The 27,344-nt window shown below is 36.8% G+C and overlaps 2 protein-coding genes across 5 annotated transcripts in view; one reads left to right on the top strand and one right to left on the bottom strand.

Annotated features, from left to right (window-relative positions):
* The window catches only part of CCDC47 (coiled-coil domain containing 47), a 32,886-nt gene extending 29,847 nt beyond the window's left edge, over positions 1–3,039 (bottom strand). For 2 of the 3 annotated variants that reach the window (XM_039355847.1, XM_039355849.1), the window contains exon 1: positions 2,911–3,039. The gene's annotated coding sequence lies outside the window, so the exon portion shown is untranslated. Of the gene's footprint in view, positions 1–2,731; positions 2,809–2,910 lie in introns of all 3 variants that reach the window. The other variant, XM_039355848.1, reaches the window with a different exon arrangement.
* A 1,675-nt stretch (positions 3,040–4,714) lies between these two features.
* Positions 4,715–26,847, top strand: DDX42 (DEAD-box helicase 42). 2 transcript variants are annotated; one of them, XM_039355844.1, is made up of 19 exons: positions 4,715–4,875; positions 5,045–5,091; positions 6,086–6,319; positions 7,219–7,369; positions 8,060–8,121; positions 8,574–8,610; positions 11,535–11,684; positions 12,239–12,343; positions 13,382–13,501; positions 15,310–15,486; positions 17,967–18,095; positions 18,411–18,510; positions 19,756–19,803; positions 20,899–20,996; positions 21,139–21,415; positions 22,142–22,368; positions 23,660–23,770; positions 23,863–23,961; positions 24,370–26,847. In XM_039355844.1, exons 1-19 carry the CDS (start codon positions 4,759–4,761, stop codon positions 25,039–25,041), a joined length of 2,961 nt encoding a protein of 986 aa, XP_039211778.1. In that variant the 5' UTR covers positions 4,715–4,758; the 3' UTR covers positions 25,042–26,847. The 2 variants fall into 2 exon arrangements, with proteins under 2 accessions (XP_039211778.1, XP_039211780.1); XM_039355846.1 differs by lacking the exon at positions 5,045–5,091 and having other exon boundaries at positions 4,757–4,875; positions 24,370–25,041.
* The last annotated feature ends 497 nt before the right edge of the window (positions 26,848–27,344 follow it).

The raw sequence follows: 27,344 nt of genomic DNA, 5'->3' as shown, positions 1-27,344 counted from the left end.
AGTTTTTAAAAATTTCTTTTAATTGACATTTCAGGCCTAGTCTCTCAAGTTTAGGATTGAGTTTATCAGACATCAGCACCCAAGTTTTAATAATATGATAACATGTGAATAGGGGTTGGGCAGAAAGTAGTTCAGAATTTACTAATATAAATAGATTAGCAGTGACTCCATACTTTTTAAATCTCATGCTTTAACAACAAAAGGATTCCTACCCTGAATCTGACTGTTGGATATTAGTCTGATGTGCCCTGAGGCAAGGAAGATGCTTCATATCTGGTGTAGAGATACTTACTATACATGTCTACCAGCATTTTTAAAAAATTATGGCTTACGTAAATAAACATAGATTAACAAATATATCCATGCCAAACCCAAACTACCTATCTCATATTGAATGTAAATAATGCAAACCTATTTTGCTTGAACTTCAAAAACATAATTTATTTCAATTTGCATGGCTACTTGCTTGTCATGCAACTCTGGACAATTAACAGATATTTTTTAAATTAAAAAATGTAAAGGAAATAATTAAATATAGCACACTGAATGTAATTCACATTCAAAACATTATTGGCTTGCATAACATCCTGGCCAGTGTCTTCAAAGGATCTTTCTTCAAGGCCATCAGGGCTTGGCCCATCCAAATTTCAAGGGGAATATTGTACAATAAAGGAGGCATGGTAACAGAGAATCCCTGGCAACTGAGAACACATGTCCCCTAATCCCATGAGATGATACTGTTTAATTGATGATGCCTGGAACATGCCAACCCTTTGAGTTTTGTTGGAACAGCAGAGATAATTGGATGCAAATGATTGTGCAAATATCCATTCTGTGTGCTATTAAGGACTTGTCAAGTGATTACAAAAAATCTTTAATGGCATTGGAATCTCATTGGCAACCAATGCAGTTCACGCAACAAGCATACCCACACTGCTGAATTTGGGACTAGATGGAGCTCTGAGTGATCTTCAAGTAAAGCCCCATATAATGTGCACTGCAATACCCTAAATGCAAGGTCACTAAAACATTATAAACAGGATCTCTTCATCAAATAATGGGGCCATTTGGCACACAACATGGATTTATGCAAAGATCCTCTTAGCTATGTCTGTTCAACTCCATTCAGAACTTAAAAAGGAGAGATCTCCAGATCTAGATGATTCCCAAAGCCACTTGGTCTTGCTAGAATTAATCTGAGACTGGTCCTTTCTAACCAGGTTCCCACCTCCAGACTCTAACAGATTTTTTGTGTGTATGCTAGGATTCAGATACAGGTAGTCCTTGACTTACAACCGTAATTGGGCCTGAATTACAGTCATAGGTCAAGGTACCCTGTGATTGGATTTGAATTTACCACTGTTTTTTACAACAGTTATTAAGTGAATACCATGATCTTTAAACAAATCCATTTTCCCCAATGGGTGTTTTGTAACTTTGAAAAGTTTTTAAATAACCAGTTGTAGCTGAGGACTGTCTGTATACAACTGGGTATCAACCTTTTCCTCCTCAACCAGCCAATCCAAACAGTGATTGTATTATGTGGCCATTTGTCAATATAAAACGTGAAATTGAAAAAAAATAAAAATAATTAGGTGAATTAAATTAAATTAAAATTTTGCATGTCTTAGTTTTATCACTGAAAAAATAATTCATAAATCCTTGTTTTAACATTTTCTTATAATTATAAAACCTATTTCTTGAATTATTGACCAATACAATATAATGATATAGGAAATAATAAGAAAATGGAGAGGGAATAGAAAAAAAATCTGTCCAACTCATTGACCTTTGTAACCAACTTGTATTTTTAACTGGGATTTGAGCTAAGAATCAAATTATTCTACTGGCGCAATAATTTACACATGCAGGTAGCTATTGCAGAGCATTATACTTACCCTATGGCCACTTTTTCAAGTATGATTAATAGATTCTATTTAAAAAGCAACATGTTGTAGTTTCCCAGTAGTCCTGACACTACTATATGCTTGACACGAATAGATAATGTATTATTAAAATAATTCAACCTCTACAGCATGTTGGTTGCAATTTCCATAATTCCTTCTGTGATCAAAATTCTAATAATAGTATAGATTACTTTCTAGCTGCTGAAATACAACTTCCACAATTCTTTATCACTAACCATGTTAACAAAGGTCTGTAACTCCTGGAAGGCATTAAGCTGCCTAACCTGCCTAACCTCAATATAGTTAATGGATTTATGGAAGGTGTAGTTTGACACATCCTAAAATTACCAATATTAAATTCCAAGAAAGCAGCCTAAAATTTCTGAATGCATGAAAGATCCGACATCTCAGTGTTTCTAACTTTATTATCACTGAGGGCTAAAAAAACCCCCACATTTGTAGAGCAGATTGGGATTACTATTGCACTACAGGAGCAGAAATTTGACAGACTTCTTTTTAGCTTTATACACACAATTTCCTGCCCATCTATACTAACCAGTTTTCTAATAGTTTCCATTTTTATTATTTCAGTTTAGCAAGATATGTGTGAAAGGCGTTCACAGGACTGGCCTAGATACCCAAAAGGAACCTAAAAAGCGGTGGAAATGATTAGCCAGATCTCCAACGGAGTCTGTTCCAACCAGACTAAATCACCTTCAGCCATTCACGGTGGCTGAGATTGTTAAGAGTGCAGTTCAGGTCATCTGGAGGGAACGAGCTGGGGAAAGCTAGCTTCGGGACCAATTCCAGGTCCAGGCACACACCTGTGAGAAGCAACCCTCGTGTACAGCCAATTTGGGGCTGTTTTTCCTCTCCCAGACGGGCCGTGTCCACGCCTCTCCTGATTGAGGAACAACATTACTATTTAGCTTACTATTTAGCCCTACAAGAGACAACTCCCTCCCCCAGGATCTCTTAGTCCTCCAGCCCTTCCGCTCGATACCTCAGACCAGGGTTAGTCTCTCAACGTCCCCAAGACCAACTCGCTCCTCGGCTAGGTTGAACGATCCCAACAGGGTGGCTTTTTTTGCCCTGCCGTTCTTCCCCGTAAAATACGACACTTGCGTAAATCAGCGCATGCGCCTTGCAGTTGAAAGATGAGAAAAGGAAGTTGCTGAAAAGGAGAGAGCGAGGGGACATTCCTTAAAAGGATACCTGGCTGCTTCCAGGTCTTGGCAACCTTCGTTGCGTTTTGACGATTTTAACCGATTAGAAGAGAGAGAAAAGAAGAACTGAGATTTTCCTTGTTCTGGAAAAATATGCATTATATTTTCTACGGGCGTAAGGCAGTGATTTAGGATTAAAGCAATGCTGCGCGCGGCGCACTTAGTGCTTTTTATATTGGATTCTAGAAGTCAAGTTGAGCTAAATCTATCTCTCCCCGTCGCATTTGTATTTAGAAACGGAGATTAATTCTCCCGTACCATAATATTTTAGGTCATTAACTGACATTTGTTGAGCTTTCCTACCGCAGACATATTTTTGGTAAAATAAGTTGAACTGTTTCTGACACCATATACAATCATTCTAGCATAATCTTTCAGGATAAGTGCTCATGTCAACTGAAGGAGAACAGTACGTTTGTTAGGCTGCAATCTAGTAGATGCTTACATCTGAGAGTAAATATCACACTCCAGATGCTTTGAGGAAACTGACCAAAATTAAATTGCATTGTAGTTTGAGGTTCCACACATGGTATCTGTGCTCATTCTATTAGCATTTTCCCTAAATAGGTATCTGTGGCTAAAACATACTGAAAATGAATTATCTGTTTTATAGTGTACACTGAATGCAATTAAACATGCAATCTTGGATTATGCGATCACTGGTTTTCCATTTTATGACCTGAAGCATTCCAGAATTCAAAACAATTGTAAGGTTTATCAGTAGTATGTGTGGTTCTTCATATATTTAAGAACTGAAGTTTCAGCTAAAATTGTTTAATACCATAGTATAAGTGCATGCTGGTGTGATGTAAGATATCTTCAAACTGAGTGACTTTACTAACACATGGGACTCATTTAGACCATGAGGTTCTCCTGAGAACAAGGTAGAAGTTGTTTGCCATTTGGAGGAAATTTTTTGACTTGAGAGATTTTCTAGTGGTTGCCCATTTACAAAGTAGCCAGGTATACTGTAATTCATCAAAGATAGGCTGGGTACTGCCAGCCTGCAAAGATATACCATGTAAATGTTTCTATTGCTGTCATGGTCATAAGGGATTTCAGAACTTTACTGTGAAATGCCCAAAGTTAGAATCTTCAAAATTCAGAACTTACTTTCAAAGATGGGATTTCTGTTACTCCAGCTGCAATTATTTTTTCTAGTGGGGCGCGTTAGGAAAGCAGTGAGTTCACTCAAAAAAGAAATGTGTCATTCACAAAGGGCAAACAATTTGTTTTAATATTTAGTATTTAATTTATTTAGTACCCAGTATTTAAGTTTTCTCCACTTTTATAGACCCACCACCAAGTCGAATTCAATTGAATACATCTTGGGTTGCATTTTTGCCATTTCATATTTTTTTCAAGAAATGATCTCAATTCAAAAAGAAGTACAGTATATAGAGTGAAAAAAAAGCAAAATTGTATTTTTACAGATTTGGAGAAATAAAGGCATGTGTTATGCTACTCTATACATTCAAACTCTATGTTCCATTCTTTCAGAGTTTATGACTGGTATCAGGCGTCATCAAGGAGCGCAGGGTAGAGTAAAGGCCCACGATTTGAGGACGAGGTTTATGTGCAAGGGCCTTCAAGAGGAGAGTGTCGGTCTATTATATGCGTGACGTATGTACGTCACGGTCATTTCAGCAGGCAACGTCTACCTCCTCGTTTGCACATTACAGCAATCCAGCAAAAGAAAGGAGGGAAGAAGGATCCCCAAATACCTGAGTAATAAACAGCAGGTAAACAGAACAGAAGCAGAGAAAAAAGGCAAAGGAAAGGGCCTAAGGAAAGCCTAGATCGTCCTGTGTTTGGCCGTTGGTTAAAGAGGAAAATGAGGGGGCGGGGCTGAGGCCTAGTCGGGTCACGTAAACATTTGGAGTTTATCGTTTTCACATTTTCTTCCATCAGGTAACCTCTTTTTTGCGTTTTCTGACCGGCCTGTGGCCCGTCTTGAGGTAAGAGAAAGTATAAAATCAGTTTGAAAGGGAGTAAATTTGAGAAGCTAATGAATGTTCGACTATTAAAAAAAAAGATCTTACCTACATTTTGGCTAACTTAAAGAAAAACACTTATTCCTGAAAACAAGTGACTGGAGATTCGTAGATTTATGCTAAACAGTATAGTGAGTTTCTTAGTCTATGATTTATTTATTTATTAATAAATAAAATGACATAGTTGCCAATTTTTTTATATTAGCAGACTAGATTTTAATAAGCAGGGCATAATTTATTATATGATACATATCAATTATTTAAGATTGAGCGAGCAACCTTGAGTTGGAATGAGAGTAGGAGGAAAATTCTTTTTTCTCTGAATGATTAGATACTTAGAAGATGAGGAGCAGATAAGGGATCACTGCATATTAAAAAACAATTATGGTGGAAAAATGTTTAGGATAGCCACTACTCTGTTGCAGTTTGTCAGTGTATGGAAAGAAACAAGTAGCTCAGGGGAGGTCTAGGGTGCAATGAATCCAATCTCTTCATTCACCTGAATGAATAAAAGGGTGGCAAAATTATTTTCCTTTATTGTATACAGAATCAGTTGAAAAAGAAAGTACCAAAAAAAAAAATCTCACTTCCTCTTTAGTAGAACATTTCTTCCCTATCCCTCTCAAAAGGATTGTTGCTCCAGTTTCTGATTTTAGTTACAATAACTGATAATAAGCCATTATGTTAATCTACTTAATAAAAGTAGATCCGTTGTTTTAGTAAACAAAATACTTCCATTAAATTAAGCTTTAATTTGCCTATTTTGAATTGTGAAAAGTGATGTCCTGTAAAAAATATAATGATATTTATTTTGAAGGAATTTTCTAAAGTGTGGTAATTGTTAAAAGTAAATAACTTATTTGCCTATCAGTCTTTTCTATGTAATTCATATTATGTCAACATTTCTTTATCTTTTAAATGGGTAAGTGGTTTTAAATTTGATTTTCTCTTTCATTAGATACATTACCAACATCATGAATTGGAACAAAGGTGGACCTGGCACTAAGAGAGGCTTTGGTTTTGGTGGCTTTTCAATATCATCTGGAAAGAAGGAGGAGCCCAAGCTGCCACAGCAATCCCATAGTGCTTTTGGAGCCACTGGTTCTGCTGGGTTTGGGAAGACAACACCACCTCAGCTGCCATCCTTTTACAAGATTGGATCTAAACGAGCAAATTTTGATGAAGAGAATGCGTAAGCTCTTATTTTTGCACATATATCTACTGTGTTTTCCTGAAAATAAGACCTGGTCTTTTTTCTCCACCCTCCAAAAGAGATACCAGGTTTTATTTTTGGGGGGGGTGTCTTTTTAATTCACCTTGTGGCAGTGGCACCGACAGCCCCACCCAACCAGCCCACTTCTTCTGCAGCCAAAGGAGCAGCTTCATTCTTCAACTGAGAATGGAGTTCTGGCCTATATTTCGCCGTCAGAGGCTTTTGCGGAAGGCTTCTGCAACCGAGAACCAAGTTATGGATTCCATAGCTCAATTCTCGGCTGCAGAGACCTTCCAGAAAGGCCTCTGATGGCGAAATTCAGGCTTGAGCTCCATTCTCAGCTGCAAAATGAAGCTGCTCCTTTGGCTGCAGAAGGAGTGGGCTGGCGAGGCAAGTGTCAATCCATGGGAAGCCTGACTGCAACGGTAATCTCCACTCTCACCTTGATTTTTAGGCGTGCACCTCGCCCCAAAACTAGGGCTTATTTTTGGAGTAAAGTTTACTTTTGGGGAAACATGGTATAGTAGACATACTTTCTAAAGTATGGTTGTGTTACCTAACAGTATCAAACACAGCACCAATGAGGGATGTAGCCTTTTTTATTATAGCCAGTAAAATCAGTATGACCTAATTAATTTGTTTTATTTTTATTATTGTTAAGCTACACTATGGGACAAAAGTCTTGAATGCAGCCTGAACTATAGGCAGCTCATATAAATGGAGAGTTAGGAAGTGGTATTACTTAACTCGTAATCATATAATATATTTTAAATTCAAATAAATTGAAAATGAAGTTTTTCTGTGTTATGCTGCTGGATTTTTGATAACTGGATTCTTTATTAAGGATTTCCCTTTTTTCTATTTCTTTTAATGATTAGGTATTTTGAAGATGAGGAGGAAGATTCCAATAATGTTGACTTGCCATACATTCCTGCTGAAAACTCTCCTACTCGTCAGCAATTCCATACTAAAGCAGGTGACTCAGATAGTGAGGATGACCCATTAGAGGCATTCATGGCTGAAGTGGAAGTAAGTTACTGTTTTCTTTAATTTTACAAAGATTGCCTGACATGAAAATTTGTTGTCGAGAAAAGCAACTTACACTTTAAGTCTGATCTTTAAAAACAAGAAATAAAAGTATTATTAATCTTATTTAAGCACTTTTTCATTTATTCTTGAATGTACTTACTTTTCAACAGATTGCCCAGCTAATATTACAGAAATAAAAGAAAAAGCAAAACAGAATAAAAGCAATTGCTATCTTTTCAGCTATAAAAATATTTTGGGTTGCTATCATAGAAAAGACCATGCTCCAAGAGCTTTTGTTTAAATCTGAGACTTGTTTTTGTCAAGTCTTGTCAATCACAACTGATTCAAAAGAAGGCACTGTTTTTGCTACCATTGAAATCAGTTTTCAAGTTCAGTGAAAAAAATCTGTACTTGGTTTATCAAATAACATACAAGCAGCTCTCTGGTTATGATAGCAATTGGGACCAAGATTGCCATTGGTAAGCAGTGCAGTCCTTAAGTATGATGTCATAAGTTCATGTATTCAACACCACGGTAAGTTTGAACTGTTGCCAAATGAACTGACTTAAGCTGAGGATTCTGTATTTACTTGCTTACAGCTCCATGAATTTCTAAGTAGCAGGAATTTTGATGGAAGTTGATATCAAATATGCTACTTTCTAAAATCATGTTCATTTTGTGATTGATTAGGATCAAGCTGCTAGAGACATGAAAAGATTAGAAGATAAAGATAAGGAAAGAAAGAATTCAAAGTAAGTTTCGTATATCATATTCCTGTTGAAATAAAAATTCATCGCGTTTAAACATGGTATCATATTATTTCTAGTTAGATAATATTTTCATGCCAAGATAGTTCAGCTTTGCTGAAATTCTCTAGAGGCTGTGATTTGGATTTGGATTGTTAAATTGTACAGGGCTAGTGTATGATTATTTCTGACTTATGGCAGAAGCGAAACGTGACTTTCTAGTCCTTTTCAGGTCTAGAATTCTGTAAACACTTCTCATATTTCATAAATTGGAAATACCAATCGACTTGTCAGAATTTGGCAAGTCCTGGGGGGTTGGGGTTGTTATAAGAAATGTGTTTTTATTGCAGCTGAATGTATCTGTGTTAAGTCATTTTGGTACTCATCAGGCTGAATATATGGAGCTGGGTATGTGGAACATTTGCAGGGAAGTTTTGTTTCTCTGCTTATTTTTCCAGGGGTATACGCGATGATATTGAAGAGGAAGATGATCAAGTGAGTTTTCTACAAAATCTTTCTATCTATGTAAAAATGAAATTGGATCCCTTGTACAAATTAATGTTAAAATCTGTCTTAGTATAAAAGGATGCTTTTCACCATGTATATCACAGCTGAGAAAGTGTAAGTAGAAGCCATTAGAGAGGTTATTCTCTTTTAATTTTCACACTAGAACATCTAATTTTATATTTTTTAGACTGCACTGTAACTTAGTATACTACATAAGAGCTTCATGTGTGCTGGTAACAAGTTAGTATGTCTTTGATACCCAAAGTATCCACTTTCTTCATTTGTACAAATGTGATTCCTTTACCTTGTTGCTTCTATAATGAATGGACAATCATCTCCATATCACAATGGCAAGTATAGTGTAATTATTCATTCCAGTAAAGTCCACTTGTTACCTGTCTGTGGGAGGTCTTGTTGCCTTCTTTCAGCCAGGAGCATACTCAATTCATTATTTCTTCAAAGTTGAGGCCCCACAGGACCAGACTAATTCTAGTTCAGAATACAGAAATACAGAAATAAATCTTTTGCAAACAAAATTTTAACTTATAAATAGAAATATGTCCTAATGCCCTCCTATATCTTCTTATTTGGTTCAAGGTTCTTACAACATGCAGAGAATACTTATGTACATCTCGCCCAGCTTTTTAAAGAGAGGAAATAAAAGTGGAATATTGATACAGTTGTAGAAGTAGTTAAAGCAATCAGTTGATATAATTGGTTAAATGTGCATATGAAAAACTTAATTCAGGTTTTTTTAAGGATTTTGATAGGTAGTTACTCTGAATGTAAATTAATATTTTCTTTTGAAAGAAGGGAAGATCTTACTTAATTTCATTTTATCGTTAAACTTGAAATTATGAATAGATGAATAGATCCTAAAGAAAGTGCTTTCAGAAGTTTATCTTGTCCCATAATACATGAACTTGCTACCAGAACTTTATTTTGAACTTTTGTCTTCTGGAAAGTATTTTTAAATTTTCACTTATAAATTTATTTCATTTAAATAGAGGTAAAGTAGATGAAATGATACTTCATTGTGTGGGTACAAGACATTTAAAATACATGAAGTTCTTCTGAAGCATTTTGAATCAAGGTATATCTTGGGCATCCAAGTATGGTTTTCTCATACTGATTCTTGGATTTTGATTTTTTTGCAAACATCATCTTAATCAAGTTTCTAATGAGTAAAAGAATAAGAGAAGAGCAAGAAAACTTTTAAACCCGCATATTAAAACATTTATTTTATAGGGAGCTTTGTAGTCTGGATATAAGAAAACGTGTTTATTTATTTATTTATGTATTTATTTATGAGACTTATATACCGCTTTAAGTGCAAGCACTCTCTAAGCGGTGTACACCAGTAAGCAAGTGTTGACAAAAGGAACAGCCTTCATTTAGAATTCTTTCATATACTGACTTAAAAGTGTTCTTATGCATGCTGAATTCTTGCTCCTACTTGGCTTTGCCTGGTGGAAATAGTTTAAGAGACCAGGTTGGCTCTATCTGTGGTTTGTGAATAGAACCTGTGGCTTGATGATTTTTAACAATGTTAAAAATTTCAGAGTAAAAATCTTTCAAAACTCCTTCTAAGTGATAAAAACAACTGTAAATGAAAAGAAAGGAAAATGCTGTTTTAAAACAGAGACTTCTAAATCCTACTGACAGGATAACCAATGATACTGGTGTTCTTCGTAGAGAGAAGAATCCAGCTAATTCTTCTAACAAGATAAAATCATAATCAATGGTTTATTCTTGGCTTTTGATTTTGCCTTGTTTAGAGAGTTCATGTGTTGTAGTGGTAAATAAAACCAGAGACAAGGCCATCTGGGTTTCGTTTAGTCATTCCATCTTGCAGAAGTAACCAGTGAAAATAACCAGTGTGTACTAGCATGTTGCTAGTTTATAATAACTCAAGAATTCTGAATAAGTGACCATTCTCTTGGCCCACTTTCTTAGTAACTTAGAATGCACTGATAGGCCAAATGAAAAGGTTTTTCTCTTCCATTTTAAAATTAGCTCCTTGATTTTTAAATAGGTAACTCTATATAACTACAGACTTTAAGAAACTATTTATAATTTTGCTTCAGGGCCTGCAAGGCAAAATGTGAAATAAAGAAGAGAAAAAAATATGTGCAGGGGCATTCCTTTGGTAGTTCTTGTTGAACAACCACTCATTAGTGACTATTTGAATTAACGGCATTGAATGAGGGTGTCTGACGGGTCCTCATAATTGTGGCTGCTGAAGCATCCCCACAGTCATGTGATTGCAGTTGGGGTGCTTGGCAGTTGGCTTACAATTACGACATTGCAAGGTCACATGATCACCATTTGCAACTTTTACTGCCATTTTCTGTTAAGTAAAGTTAGTGGGGAAGCCATCAGGAAGTCACAAATTGTGGTTATGAAACTGCTTCAATTGCACAAGATTTACATAGTGACATCAACTGGGACTGCCACAAGTACCCTTGTAATGTTGCACAGCATTACTTAGGGACATAGTTGCCAGCCCAAAGTTCCATTGTTTAAGCGAGGACTTCCTATAATCACAGCCATCAGAGATCCAGAAAAGAGTTTGGAATATGATTAATATAATGTGTATTATGTTGTTAAGAAATCACATATTAAAGTCATCTCAGTATTTGGAACAATGTCCTTTGTGGTTTTATCTGAATTTTTATGCAGATCTAGGTTCTTCTGAATTGTGTACATTACAAGAAGACTTAGAATATTGTTCATATTCGTCAGTCATTGTAGTTTCACTAGATAATTTCTGTGCTAAAAATGCAATTCAAATAGACTCCTACTGCTGTTGCAGACATTAAAGTAAACTATTACTTAATGTGGTGAGCAATAAACTGCATTTCTTCCCTCTCGGCATCTGTATGCAGTTACACTTTTCTGTTTTGCTGCAGGAAGCTTATTTCCGCTATATGGCTGAAAACCCCACTGCTGGTGTGGTTCCAGAAGAGGAGGAAGATAACTTGGAGTATGATAGTGATGGCAATCCAATAGCACCATCTAAAAAAATTATTGATCCTCTACCACCTATTGATCATTCAGAGGTGATGAAATTTATTCTTTTAGTAAAATTGTATTACTGCTAAGCTAAATAATAAGAACAATAATATTGAAGAAGCAAAATAGGAAGAAAACACATTCTTTAATGCAGTAGCCCCCCTAATCTTTTTTAGCACTAAGGACCAGTTTTGTAGAAGACAATTTTTTGTGGTGGGGGGTGGTTTTTCATTTGCTCAGTTGCCCGCCAGTTGTGTGGCCTGGTTCTTAACAGGCCAAGGACCAGTACCAGTCCATGAACTGGGGGTTGGGGACCCTTAGTGTAATGTGTTCAGTTTCTTCTCTGTTGTACTGTAGTGTTTCTGAAAGATTAACTATTAATAGCTGAAATGATTAAGTAAAGGATTTTATTTTGACAAAAGAACTTTATTGCAGTTATTGTTTTCCTTACTTTGACTGTCAATTTTGTGCTCCAATGTTTCAAATGTTCTGCTAACATTCTCTCGTGATTGAAAGATCATAATATTACAGCAGTTAGCAACGGTTAGCTTTTACCTGTTCAGATGGCATTCCTTACTAATAAGGAGTAGTTGGCTTGCAGATTGAGTACCCACCATTTGAGAAAAACTTCCATGATGAGCATGAAGAAATCACCAGTCTCACCCCACAACAAGTAGTGGAGCTGCGCCATAAGTTAAATCTCCGGGTAAGGTGAAAACAAGAATCTTGTTTTTTTCTTGTTCAACATTTTATTGTGTGCTAAACAGATGCTGGATCTTACAGCAGTATTGCAGTGGACCAGGGAGTGCTTTCCAAAAGGAAAGAGTTTGGAGAAGAAAATATGACTTGAGAGGAAAGGGAGACATAATATTGAAAAAAAAAAGAAAGAAAACTTTAGGGCTCTAGGGAATTGATGGATAAATGTTTTGGTTTTGACAGTTTGTCACCTATTTCCTATTCAGTATTTTTTTAGTTCATGTAGCATTTTTCTTTGTATTTTAGAATTGGAAAGAGGCTTCTTTCTAGACTCTCTGAAATGCTTCCTGAGCTTTCCAGTTTCTGGCCCATTACTAGCACTTTAAAAAAAAAACGCTTCTAGCTATTTACTTTTTCTTATAGTGCATCAAGTAACAGGCATAGAGGTTTGAGGCTAACTAATTTCCTTCCTGTATAACTTTTTATATATCACTTGTGATCCGCAGCATCCTTTCCTCTGTGTCCTGGTGGTAGCATCAATATTTGGAAACAAAATAGCTATATGTCAGTGATGCATTATTGATCCTCTTTTTTTCTCCAAAACCAAGAATCATATAGGAACAGGAAGCCTCTGAAGCAAGCCATTCTTATATATATATTGTTAAAGTACCCCCAAATGGTGCTGCTGAAATTCAGAAACAAAATGGATGAAATTAATAATGCAATTTTTAGCTCATTTGAGATGTGATTAGGAAATTTAAGACGGGAAAGAGAACACTTTTTCTCCCAGAGTCCCAGAAGAAAAAAGTGTAAAAAAATTCAATCTTACCCCTTCCAGTAACATCAGCAAATACTGGAAAGCCTCTTCCGATTTATTTGTTGGGGGACAAATTGTTCAAACTGTTTCACCCTATCCCTTCCAGTAACCTCCAACTTGGGTAAGTAGCCCATTTCTGCTCCACACCAACATGCATATTAAATGATTTTCTTAAGTGAATAATACAAGCAGTTAAACTTTGGCATGTCTAATTAACTTCTCTTTTCCTAGGTCTCTGGTGCTGCTCCTCCAAGGCCAGGAAGTAGTTTTGCTCACTTTGGTTTTGATGAGCAACTTATGCACCAAATCAGAAAATCAGAATACACTCAACCCACTCCTATCCAATGTCAGGTGAGTCTCATTGTTCCATAGTTTTTGCGAGAGCAGGGAGAGACTATCAGTTGGTTATCACATGTAATGGACTTAGAGATATAGAGCCTGAAAACCAATCTGCATCTTTAAAATAAAAAAGAATGGCTTCTATATGTAAACATTCCAACAAAATAGAAACTATTTAGAACAGCGGTCCCCAACCTTTCCGAGTCCGTGGATCCGCAGGGGTGGCTGCAGGGGAGGATGATTTCGCATGTGCTACCTAATCCTGCGTATGTGCAAATGGAGCTTTGCACACTTGCCCACACTTGCTCAACAGGCTACAGACCTGTATCAGTCCACGGATTGGGGATTGGGGACCCCTGATTTAGAACATTTTAAAAAGTTAGCTATTCTTACTGATTTCTCTAGAGCAGGGCTTTTCAACCAGTGGCATGGATACCACCTGTGGTACATTGGAACCTGGCAGGTGGTATGTGACCAACCTAGAAAAGTGGTAGCGGGGGAGGGGAATGAGCTGAACCGGTGGGAGCACCGCACAAGCCTGAGCAAGAGATGGCTGGAGCTGCAGGGCTGTCAGGGCTCAGTGGAAGGGCCAGGATCAGCGCCAGGCTCCAGCTGGAGCTCGGTGCTGATCCTGGTGCTTCTGCTGAGCCCAGAAGAAACGTCGATCAGCTGGAATGTTGCAGCATCTCCAGGGTCTTGTGATTTACATTCAGATGCTTGGCAACTGATTCATATTTATGACAGTCACAGTGTCCCAGGGTCATGTGAAGTGACCAAAACCTGCTGCAGCCACCCAGTAGACGGGGAGAATAAAAATCAAACACCCCCCCCCCCCATGCACCTCACGCTGCCAATCCTCAACAGAAATGCTCACAACAATGAAAACCTCAGACAGGAGGAAGAGCGCCATCGAGTGGGCAGGCAGGTGTCTTGCTCGGCTGTGGCTTGGGGAGCACTTTTTTCAGTGCCATTGTAACTTTGAACAGTAACTAAATGAACTGTTGTAAGTCGAGGACTACCTGTATTTCATAACTTTTTTTCTTTCTTTCTTTCTTTTTTTTTTTTGGTCATCAAGTTTTTGACACCTTGCTAGGCAACTGGTGGTACTTGGATATTGCCATATCCTAAAAGTGGTACAGTGGGTGAAAAGGTTAAAAAGCCCTGCTCTAGAGCTCACAAATCTGTAGAACTTAAATCAGAAGAATCATTTATTTTGTTGAATACAGAAACGAAGTACAACTTAGAATTTGATATAGGACTATAAGTCATTGTTTCCTTTGATTGATTGATTGACTGATTGATTAATTAGACTTTTATCCACCCTTTATTTTTATAAGGTGGCAAACATACATAATATTTTTTCCTCCTCCTGTTTTCCTTACAACAATGGCCTTGTGAGATGGAAGTGGGACTGAGATGAGTGACTGGCCCAAAGTCATCCATTTGGCTTTCGTGCCTAAGGCAGGATTAGAGTTCACAGTCTCCTGGTTTCTAGACCAGCCTTGAGTACCAAAAACATCTTGGGCAGTGTACAGTGAGATTAGGTGTGTTGTATGTTTAAATGTGGTTTTCCCTGATGAAATAATAAGGAACCTAAAACCATTCAGTTATTACTGAAATGTGGTTTTCCCTATCCCTTATTGACTATAAAGGTTGCAATTCAAGTTGTAATTCAGCAAAATCTGACGGCATGAAATTCCCCATCCTTGTTTCAGTGGACATTTTTCAAACTAATTTATTAAATTCAGAATCACCTGCTGTATTTTGAAGGATTGCTGAGTTTGAAATAAAAGCAGAGTTTTGTTCCTCTTTGTCTGTAGGGAATTCCAGTGGCACTCAGTGGCAGAGATATGATTGGCATTGCAAAAACAGGCAGTGGAAAAACTGCAGCTTTCATTTGGCCCATGTTAATCCATATCATGGATCAAAAGGAGCTGGAGCCAGGTGATGGTCCCATTGCTGTAATTGTGTGTCCCACTAGAGAATTGTGCCAACAGGTAAGTAAGTTTGAATCTTTGTGGGGGAAATGTGGGAAAATAAATATTTATAGAAGGGGGAGTAATGTTTAAGAATTTTCTAAAAGTACAATATATACTATTCATTGTATCTTTTGAAGATTATACTGAAGGGGTTATAATCAGATATCTATTGCTATCTCTAGCAACAATCCTGTCTTAGTTATTCATTTTAATCAAAACTACCAACTCAGAAAAATCATTTAGTGATTTTAATATCAGGTTGGTTTAATATTGATTAGTAACAATTTATTATTGCAAAATCGTGAAAAACTAAAGTACATCTTTCTCTGGGTCATTGGTATTTAGAAATATAGGAAGTTGCATTGTCTGACAAATTAGTACAACAAATATAATTTTGAAGGCTCTTTAAGATTATAGTTTGTAGCCTCCACTTCTTAGCGTTTCCTACTAGTTTATCTTTAACTATTTATCTGTTTAAAAAATCCTATTGAGTATATGACTGTGATAATTCTGCAGAGAAAAATGACTTCTATGAAAAGGCCAGTTCTTTTACTATATATGACTAGCTTCTTCTGAGAGTTAAAAAAAAATCTCCAGAGGAAGGAATTTATGTTGCAAGTGCAAAGAACTTTTCTGAGTGTGGTTTTCTAGCATGTTGTGCTGGTGTGAGCAGACTGCAAAATTGATAAGATGTAGCTGTGCATATAATTCTTCATGTATGAACGTCACAGTAGTACTTGCTTTTGTTTCTATTACTTTTGAAAGAGTGTAATTACAAAAATAATATTTGTATCTGTGAGGAGGTGTTCCTGTCTTCATTTACATACTGTTCCAATTGGATGCCTTGGCATAATCATGGAGATATTAGAGTTTGGTCCTTAATATTTAATCAAAAAACCTGAAATTCTGCCTTCTGTGCAATGGGAAAATGCTATGAAGAAACACAAGAGACTATAGAAAGCAGCCTGTATAATTTAGTTATGAACAGTTGATGCAGGATAGATGGGAATAGAAACACCAGAGAAGAATTAAGTTATGGAAGAAAAAAATGTTTATCCAGACTGTATGTGATACTATTAAAATGCTTTCCCAGGGCCTACAGGCTGTGAGGGTCTAACTGGAGATGAACAGCTGTCAAATCAGTGCTTTACGAAATTGAGATCTCTAGGGCTTTGCCCTCCCTCCCCTCCTCCAAACAATTCTGGAATTGTTCCATCTGTAACTTTGATTCAGATAGTGTTCTCATAGAGTGAATTAGTACGCAATATGGGGAAGATGGGGGGATTCATGAATTCACAGCTCCTGCTCAAGGGTCTTTGCATAATTCATCTTGTGAGCCAGTTGCATCTCCTGGCCAGCTCTCCTCATGGTTGCTTACTCCTTAGTCACTTCCAGTTTGGAATACTACAACATGTTCAAAATGGACCGTCCTTAAAGAGTATTAAGAAGGTGCTGGTTGTCATCTTTACAGCATGTGTCTTTATTTATTAAGAAAATTTAGTATTTACTATCGGAATATATATATATATATATATATATATATATATATATATATGAAGCCTTTAAAGTGGGTGGTCTGAGATATCTATCTATCTATCTATCTATCTATCTATCTATCTATCTATCTATCTATCTATCTATCTGTCTGTCTGTCTGTCTCACTCTCGGCCTCAGACCCATTGACAAAACCATGTCTCCAAGGCCTTGAGAAAGAGTGTCAGTTTTATCTCTGCAGGGATTATGTTCCACAGAATAGAGTCTGATTTCTACCACCCACAAGATCTAACAGGCTAAGTTGCCTCAGTAAAACTAGAATCTTGGAATTTGCTTTATCTGTTTGAACAGCCTTCCCCTATGATACAGATGTAAAACAGTACAGTACTATATGTACTGTGAACAGTCTCCTCCTATGATCTAGATGGCCTCAAATCATTTGGCCCTTCAGAAAAATCTGTCTTTTCTTTCAGGTGTTAGGGAAAGTTGTAATGATGCTACATGCCCACTTGAAGTTATGAATATTTTTTGAGATGCCTTGGCTCTTGTATTTATTGTGTTTGCTTTTCATTTTATTTTCCATTTTGTTCTCCATTAATTTTGTTTAGCTATCCAGAGTTGTTTGCTTAATATAAGCAGACATGCACGTTTTCTAAATAATTAAATCTTATGTGGAGAGTTTATAGATCCAGTGCAGCATGCAATTTCATTGTCCTTGAAATAGTCTGAAAATTGGATGCAAAGTTTCGCATCATTTTAGGTGGGAACCAAATGAAATCTATATTCATAAAATGGGTAAATAATAATTACATAAGGAAGTGCCAAAGCTCCATATACTTTGAGGCCACCAAAATGTTAAAAAGAGCCCTTTCTACCAAACAAATGCCACTACTGTGCTAAGTAATAGGAAGACTTTTTAAAGTCATTTTTAAAAAATAACTAAAAAAAATTCTCAGTTTTTCATTACTTCATTCTTAACATGATGTGAACCTATATGGTTTTAGATCCATGCTGAATGCAAGCGTTTTGGAAAAGCCTACAATCTGCGATCTGTAGCTGTATATGGTGGAGGAAGCATGTGGGAGCAGGCCAAGGCACTTCAGGAAGGAGCAGAAATTGTTGTCTGCACTCCAGTAAGTATTTCACCAGTATGGTTGTATTGCAGCGAGGAATAGAATATTCTTGCTTTTTCTGCTTTTGAACAAAATAATTTTCTGAAATTGTTTGATTTTTGATTTGCTTAATCTCAACTCAGTGCTCACTAGCAGGATTCAGAAAAATTCCAAATGATGAGGGACAGGGATACAGAGACTTGGAGACTTCCAAATGATAAGGGATAGGGAGACTTGGAACAGTGATACCCATTTCAAGTATTTCCCGTAGCTGGAATCACATTGGTATTTATTTTGGTTTCAGGCTTAAGGTATATGTTAAATGTTTCCACACAGGGTCGTTTGATTGATCATGTAAAGAAGAAAGCCACAAACCTTCAGAGAGTCACTTACCTTGTGTTTGATGAAGCTGACAGGATGTTTGATATGGGTTTTGGTACGTAATCAGTAATAGCACATTACCATAGTTAATAAACAGTGCTCTTGTTACTGTTACCTGTTGTCTTCTGGAAGCGTTTGGTTTGATAACCACTTGCAAAATTATTGTAAGACCAATGCTTTGTTTAATTATTTGCCCAGTAGGCTAGCCAACTAGTTTCAGTTTAAAAAAAAAAAAGTATAGGTATTTTGGTAATAGCTGAAGTAATTAACTGAAAGTTGTTTTGCATGTGGGAATGCAATAAGCATGGAGAAAAAAAATAATTTCATCTAGTGAAGAATACCAAAAATATGAGAAATAAAAAACAAAACATATATCTTATGTATGTGAATACTAATATCAAGCTATGTTGTGTGTTCTGTCATAATCTCTATGGTTAATTGAGAATATTTCTTAGTAGTGTCCTTGCATGACAGAGGGCACTATAAAAGCATGTTATAATCAGAAGAAAAAAAGAGAATTTTTGGTCTTCCATTTTTCTCTCGATGGCAGTAACTTTGAAGGTAGCACATAAAGGCTCAGAAATTAATTAACCCTAGTTAATTGGCATTAAACTGTCCATCGTTTATTTACTCAAATATATCAGCATCCATTTGAGACAGAGTTTACTGAGTTGTTCTACGTTTTAAAAACATTTATTCGTTTAATGACCAGGGAATTCACTTGATGAACACTACAAAAAAAGTCATAAAATCACGTCTGGTCATGTAAATGTCTTAACCTATGACCGTCATAACTTACAATGGAAATTCTGGGTTCCGATGTAGTCATAAGTAGAGAACTACATGTATACAGGTAGTCTTCGACTTATGACCACAATTGAACCCAAAATTTCTGTGGTTTGGCTAAACATTTGTTAAGTGAATTTTGTCCCATTTTATGACTGCAGTTGTTATATTAGTAACATAATTGTTAAGTGAATCTGGCTTCCCCACTGACTTTGCTTATAAGAAGGTTGCAGAAGTTGATTGCATGACCCCAAGATACTGAAACCGTCATAAATATGAGTCAGTTGCCAAATATCTGAATTTTGATCATATGACCATGGGATACTGAAATGGCTGTAAGTGTGCAAAATGGTCATAAATCACTTTTTTCAGTGCTTTTGTAACTTTGAATGGTCACTAATGAACTGTTGTAAGTTAAGGTGTATCCTTGCCAAATCTTATTTTTTATTTACACTATATTGAGTATGGTTCAGAGGGTGATGCTTTTTACTGTAGCTCATTCCTTTTTCTTCAGAATATCAAGTCCGATCAATTGCCAGCCATGTCCGCCCTGAAAGACAAAGTGAGTATGGGCTTTCCTAATGCAAGATTAACAATAACAATAAAAAAAATTTAGGGGAGGTTTAGACTTCTCTGTTAATATTAATTTAAGTTATGAATGGAACAGGATAGGCTAGATATCAAATGTTCTACACATAACTTTCAGTTATGCAAGGGAAAACACTTATATCTGATTTTCTTATATCTGATTTCCCCGTCTTTTTCTGGTTTAAAGATTTGTCTGAATGGGTTTTAGACAAGGAAATCTATTTCTCCCTCTCCACACATATCTGAACAAGGAAAGTAGGCAACTAGCAACCATCTTGAATAGCAAAGATTAGAAATCGTTCTAGGTAAAATAGATCATAAATAGTTTACTCAGTTTTACAGCCAGAGCAGCAAACTTTTGCTGGTCTCTGGCTGCTGTTTTCAATGTTTTGGAGAAGAGCTGAAGGTTGCAACACATAGTATAATGATACATAATATACAGAGCCATTTCATCGAGGTATGTAGTTTTCATTCTGCCTTCATCTTTTAGGGAAATTCTTTTTTTACATTTCATTTTTCAGCATTAAGTCTGTTACCAGAAATACAAAAGCATTTCTGTATTTTCTGCATCAAAATGATATGAAACCACTACTAACTTTAGCAGAAGAAACTCTTAAAATAAACTGTCTATTTTTGTGTTTCAGGCTAAATTCCATTTGATATTTTAATTTGGTTACTCACTTAAATCAGTAAGAAGCTACCAGCATTGATACCTAATTTGAATGAGGACTATTACATATGACAAATTTTCTTATGACTGCTAATGGATATGAGAGAAGAATGTTATTTTATGTCTCTGAATATGGGCAGAATTACCTGCATCATTGTGTGGGTATTGGTTCACACATTGTGCTACACAATGTGATTCATTTGGGTTTTGTTTAGAAATGTGTTAAACTAGCTGTTTGATTTGTAAACCACAATTCCTATAATAAATCATATTCTTGATGTAGCCTGTGAATCCAACTATTGTGTCTATATTCCAAGGGATTTGCCTTAGTGGAGAACGTATGTTCTGGTATCTCTTTGGGTATGTGCTATAATCAGCACTGCATTTCTGACTTAACAGCTCTTCTGTTCAGTGCAACTTTTCGGAAGAAGATTGAGAAACTGGCCAGGGATATTCTGATTGATCCAATTCGAGTGGTGCAAGGAGATATTGGCGAGGTAAATTCCCGTTCTAAAATAATAATTTGAATGAATAAAAAGGTAAGTCTTAAGCTTGCATATTCCCCTGTTTTGGCCTTGCTTACAAATATTTGCTTTATATTGCTAAATTCTAATAGTCTCTGTTTGCTTCCCCAAACAGGCAAATGAAGATATCACTCAAATTGTAGAGATCCTCAGCTCTGGTCCAAATAAATGGAACTGGCTGACTGGTCGTCTAGTGGAATTCACTTCTTCAGGGAGTGTCCTCCTTTTTGTCACCAAGAAGGCAAATGCAGAAGAATTGGCCAACAACCTTAAACAGGAGGGGCATAATCTAGGGCTCCTGCATGGTGATATGGATCAGAGTGAAAGGAACAAAGTCATCTCAGATTTCAAGAAAGGGACCTTTCCAGTTCTGGTTGCTACAGATGTGGCTGGTAAAATTGCAGGGCCAGATTTAAAATACAAAAAAATTGTTTCTTAAAGCATCCTTTTATCCCTCCCCACAACCAGTATGGCTTCTTTGCTTTATATGTTATGCATATTGTAAAGACATTAAAAACATATTTTTGTGAAAAAGATTGAAGGGGGGGGCGGGTGTAACTCTTTAAATACATTGTTTGAAACTAAAATCTTCATAAGTGTTAGTATTGAAGTGATAGCAAGGATACAGAAATACTGTTTTTCCAGTTCAATGGTAGCATGGGTTAGGGGTTAGCATGGGTTAGGAGGATACACAGAATTAAATCTATAATGAATGTTTTTTTCCCTCCCCCTCGTTCCCCGGATTAGCAGAATTTGAATTTCAGTTCAATCTCATTATTCCAAGCTTAGGAAAAATACTCCTTTTAGATCTGTAATTAGAGATGTGAAAGTCTGAAAAGAGGGGTATAAAAATGGATATGTTCCCCTTTTTTCTCCAGATCTTCACATAATTTAATACTTAATGCATAGATCAGTAGGTGACTTGCACAGAAAAGCATAGCTGAGAAACCTTTCTAAAATTGAAAGTGGTGAAATAGAATAAGGGCCTTTGAAACTAGACGAAAGACTGATTGCATTGGAAAGGGCAGGATGAATAGTTTTTTTAAAGACAAGTATCTATAGTGTTTGAGAATTGCATTCTTGGCCTCCAACCTCATAACTGAAGTGTTTTTATCTAGCTCGTGGTCTGGATATTCCTTCCATTAAGACTGTGATCAATTATGACGTGGCTCGCGATATTGATACTCATACTCATCGAATTGGTCGTACTGGTAGAGCAGGGGAAAAGGGTGTGGCCTACACCTTGTTGACTCAGAAGGATAGCAACTTTGCTGGAGATCTTGTTCGCAATTTGGAAGGAGCCAATCAGCACGTTTCAAAGGAACTTTTGGATTTAGCTATGCAGGTAAAAACTTTTTTTCTTTTTTTGTTTTGAAGCACGTGGTTGTGAGTACAGTAATTATATAAGAAATATAGGTTGTAAGTTTGAAGTAATATGGAGTAAGTTTACTTGAAATTTTACTATATTTTTGTCTAAGCCAGACAAAACTTAGGGAAAAAGTTAGAATAGCTATCCCCAGCTTTCTGGCTCCACAGACTGGTAGCAACCCGGCGGGGGGGGGGGGAGGATAATTTTGCGCACATGCCTGCCACAAATGGAGCTTCAACGCAGTCAACACCATGTGCACGGCCCATACCCAATGGTCCATGGACCAGGGGTTGGGGACCCCTGAATTAGAACATTGATCAACATTGACTGTATTAACTGACACAGTCGTAGAAATAGTGATACACAATCTAAGGCTATTGGCTATCATGTCTATTTGAAAACTTGGTACTGTGGAAGAGTTGCCACCAAGTTATAATTAGTTATAATTTTTAATGAGATAAAATGGGAAAATATTGATTATGATTATGATTATATTTATGATATAATTTTAATATTTTAATTTACCATGGGAGCTGTATTTAATTTAATTTTAGATACCCCCCAACTTCCATAACTATTCTGTTCTTGAAACCATTAATTTTATATATATACGTACGCACGTACAGACAGACAGACATATACATACACACACACACACACACACACACACACACACACATACAGTAATTACCAGTGGCATTTTGGGGATTGATGAGGAAGGAGATTGTCAGATAGGCATTGCAGCATTTGTAACTAACTGGTCCTTGCTCTGTAGCTCACCTATATGCATTAACAAGAACAAGTAGAAGAGAGGAAGAAAGCTATAAGAAAGGAAGACAGCATATTGTCACATGAGACTCTTCACAGAGGTTCATTTGTCATTTTTCTTATGAGCCAAATGAAGTAATGAGAAGCAATTACAAGCTTGACTCACTGATTTAGTTAGTGGTAACCATGTAGTGATGTGTCAGTAGAAGGGAAAACAGATTAAAGACCCACTGCAGAGACGAAAGCTGGAAACCATTCTAAAGCAAGGTCCTAAGAATAGAGTCAAGGAAGTGTATAAAGAAACTATTAGAAGTGTTCTATTGAAATGTTTATACAAAACTGAGTTTATAAAAGTCAGGACTTACATAATGCAAAGAGCATCTATAATTAATGCTTTCACTTTCTTTCTTGCCAGGGTAACTGAAATATCTAAAACAATAATGTGCTAACATATTGGAAACCCAGCATTTTTTATTAATGTCATAATTTTCTCTCCCAGAATGCTTGGTTCCGGAAATCACGTTTCAAGGGAGGGAAGGGCAAGAAGTTAAATATTGGTGGTGGTGGTTTGGGATATCGTGAGCGGCCTGGCTTAGGATCAGAGAACGTGGTAAGCATTGATGCCTAGATATCAAACATATTTATTTCTACTAAGGATACCTAAGACTTCTGCCTCAACTAAACAATGCAACTTTATTCTAGGATCGGGGAAACAACAGTGTGATGGTCAACTATGAAGCATATAAGCCATCCTCAGGAGCAATGGGGGACAGGTTATCTGCAATGAAAGCAGCATTTCAGGTTAGTATGAAAAGAACCCCATGTTAAGAGCACATTGCCCTCATTCTAGTGCTGCTGCCACCTTTTCAACCAAGACTTTGAGTCCAATGTGGCCATTAGTCTTTGAAACTCAGTGCCTCCTATTTGTACCATGTTACCTGTGAAGAAGGAAATCCAGCTAATTCAAGTTATCACATGAAGATTTGAGGGCTACAAGGGGGACTAAAGGCCACCTAACAATTCCCTCCCCTTAAGTTCCTTAAGTCAAGAAAGCAGTGCTAACCAATAATTTCTGATTATTAAGCAGAAGCTCATCCCATTGAGCTCCCAGTCTCCAGTTTTAATTGATGCTTAAAGAAAAGTCCCATGCTTCTCTGAGAAATTTTATAAGTAATATTATATTTACTATAATGTTTTTTTCTCTTGTAGTCCCAGTATAAGAGCCATTTTGTTGCTGCCAGTTTTAGCAACCAGAAGACGGGCAGTTCTTCAGCAGGTGCCAGTGGTTGGACTAGTGCAGGCAGCTTAAACTCTGTGCCAACAAATTCAGCCCAGCAGAACTCAGCAAAACCTGACAATCCCATGGTAGTATCAGGTTTAGCAAAAGGTATCCCAGGTTTCACAAGTTCTGGAAACTTAAACAGTGTCTCCAGCTTTCCAAGTGCAGGCATTCAGGGTTACAATAGCGCAAATGCCATCAACAACAGAGAAGGCAACAATGGAGGCAGGGAAAGATACAATGACAATCGGGGTAGCAGTCGTCATAGTGACAGCCAGCGCCATGGAGATAGCAGTCGCCATAATGATGGCCAGCGCCATGGAGAAGGCTACCGTCATGGAGAAAACCGCCATGGGGATAGCCATAGACACAGTGAAGGCCGACATTCTGGAGGTGGGAGCAGCAGCAATAGTCGCCATGGAGACAGCAGAAATAATGGAGACAGTCGGAACAACAATGACCGGAACAACAATGAAAATAGAAATATTGAAAATAGGAATAATGAGAGCAAGAAAGAAAGCAACAACCGAGACAACAGCAAGACAGATGGCTTTGCAGTTCCTGAACCGCCCAAGCGCAAGAAAAGCCGGTGGGATAGCTAGACATCTGCGCTTCTCCTCAAGTGGCAAGATGTTTCTCTCTAAGAAAGGTCTCTGTACCAGAAGTGGCTATTTGAAAGGATAAGAGTGGACAATAGCATTTCCCATGGAAGCCTGACGCAGCGCATCCAATGTTAACTGCTTCCCCTTAACGCCACATTGATTTTATGCTTTGGTCAAAAGAAAGTTCCCTTTTAAATATAATTTCTTTGTGCCCTACCTTTGAAAAGTCCGTCCATCCAGAGTGGTTTCACAACACTGATTATCCTTTGGAAGAATTTGTATTTTTTTTTTAACTAAATATTTCTAGGAATAAATGGGTTAGGGTATATTTTAGTTTCCTTATTATAGACTTGACAGAAGGTGACTTGTTTAGGTGGTGTACCTACCCATCCACCCTTTTAATTTCTATAACAAGAATGCTTTTACCCATTTTTCTTCTGGCTATAGTGACTGTCTATGCCCAGGCATAGATCCTTAGTTCCGTTTTTCTTAATTTCATGCATATGGATATTTCACAGACTACTTGAGAGTAAATCAAACTGATAAACCAGCAGACATTGTAAAGTTGTGATGATCACTCTGGCAGAAATCGAGGATGGAAGCGAATGGAATTAGCCCTTTTACACCAACATCTTGGATCATGCATGGAAAACCTGCTGCTTCATTATGGCTTGTATCAGTCCTTCAGCTACTCTTTCTACTTTTCATCTGATAAAATAGCACTCATTAAATCCCTTTCATTTTGAATTTCTGCAGGTTTGATTTCCTTTTGTTTGTATGTATGTATGTATGTATGTTTTGTCAGTTGTTGTAGTTTCAGCAGTTAAGGAGGCAACAGATCCAGATAACTCCCTCTATCTTTTATATTCGCTTTGAATAGTATCTGCATGCTTGTAGATAAAGGAGAGAGAATTAGAATTATTTCTTAGATGTGGAAAGACTACACAGCAGATACGTAGGCAATAATGCCACTTTTCCCTTTGTAAACTAGATAAGACAATGTCTTTGGCTGGAATTTGACTCCTCTGATTCATTACAATTACAATAGTGTGTAGAATAAAACACATTTCCTGGGACTAATGGAAATCTCCATGTTAATCTATGCAACATCCTATCATCTATATTTTGAAAGTTTCCTTGCAGAAGCAGAGATTAAAGTGCACAACAAAACTGATAATTGTAGCAGACATTTACTAAATTGAAGCCTCTCTGTATCTAGGAATGATACAGGTTTTACTTATATCGGCTTGTTAACAAGTATAGATTCTTGAAGCTACATTAACCTTGAATAGAAAAGACAGACCATGCATGCAGCAATGAAAACATAGGAAGCAAGTAGGATTAATTTTGTTCTCAGCAATATTCATTTAGGATCTTCTGTTTGCTACTTTGTGGGTGTTTGCAAAGTTATTCCTTCCTACCCCCAACATTAGATTCAGGAGTGTGATGGAGAGGCACCTTTTATGTATAGTATCAAGTTTCCGTGATTGGGGGGCCAAGCTTAAACTTTGTAAATTTGGGGTTGATTTTTGAAGCAGCAGGCATGAGGACCTGTGCAAAACCTTTTTTCAAAATGACTGTCATTACACCTCTGGAAAGTTGACGCGAAATGTTTTGCTTGATATTTTTAATTGCATGTTCTTAAACTTTTTTCCCCAGAGTAATAGGAAAATAATCTTGTTTGTTGAAATACGTTCTTGCTTTGCATTTTTATGAAGATATATCTGAAACTGTTAAGATTCTGTGACATGCCATGTCTTTTACTTTCCATGTTTTCTTCTAATAAATGTTTTATTACTAGTATAAGTGTCTTGGATGGTCTTTAGTTTAGCTATCCTTTTATCCCAAATGAGTTTTGAAGGTTCAAAATACTTGATTGTTCTAACTGATATTAGGAAATAATACAGAAATCAAACTGGGATCTTTAAGAGATACTAGCTGGCTTTTGTGATATATTCCTTGCTGCATTAACTGAAGTTCTGTGCTTCATACGGAAGGTTTAATCATACATTTTCCTACCAGCTATTTTTCTTTAGACTGTCTTGAAGACTGCATTTCCAAATAACAAGTAAACTAGTAAAGTGTACTTGCTAAAAGTGTGTTGAATAAACTACTGGATCAAGGCCTGATTCATTCATTGTACAATGCACAGTAGTTTGGCAAAATAATCAGTTCTCTTCAAGAATGTTTATTGTCATGTTGGGTAAATGATTTATTGAAGAATGGGACAACTTTCATATGTTTTTTAAAAATCCATTGTATATCACACATGTACAATTGATAATAGTGTTAGAAGACAACAT

This window comes from Crotalus tigris, unplaced genomic scaffold (genome assembly GCF_016545835.1).
Source record: "Crotalus tigris isolate CLP2741 ecotype Arizona unplaced genomic scaffold, ASM1654583v1 scf7180000018762.419966263:882430, whole genome shotgun sequence".
Taxonomy (NCBI): domain Eukaryota; kingdom Metazoa; phylum Chordata; class Lepidosauria; order Squamata; family Viperidae; genus Crotalus; species Crotalus tigris.
Note: the sequence above shows the minus strand (reverse complement) of the source record. Positions and strands in the feature narration are given on the sequence as shown.

Bases quoted from the DNA above. Each gene is read 5' to 3' on its own strand.
- DDX42 (XM_039355844.1), top strand. From the start codon at position 4,759: ATGTACGTCACGGTCATTTCAGCAGGCAACGTCTACCTCCTCGTTTGC. The intron at 7,370-8,059 runs GTAAGTTACTGT...GTGATTGATTAG, and splicing joins CATTCATGGCTGAAGTGGAA to GATCAAGCTGCTAGAGACAT. The intron at 13,502-15,309 runs GTGAGTCTCATT...CTTTGTCTGTAG, and splicing joins CCACTCCTATCCAATGTCAG to GGAATTCCAGTGGCACTCAG.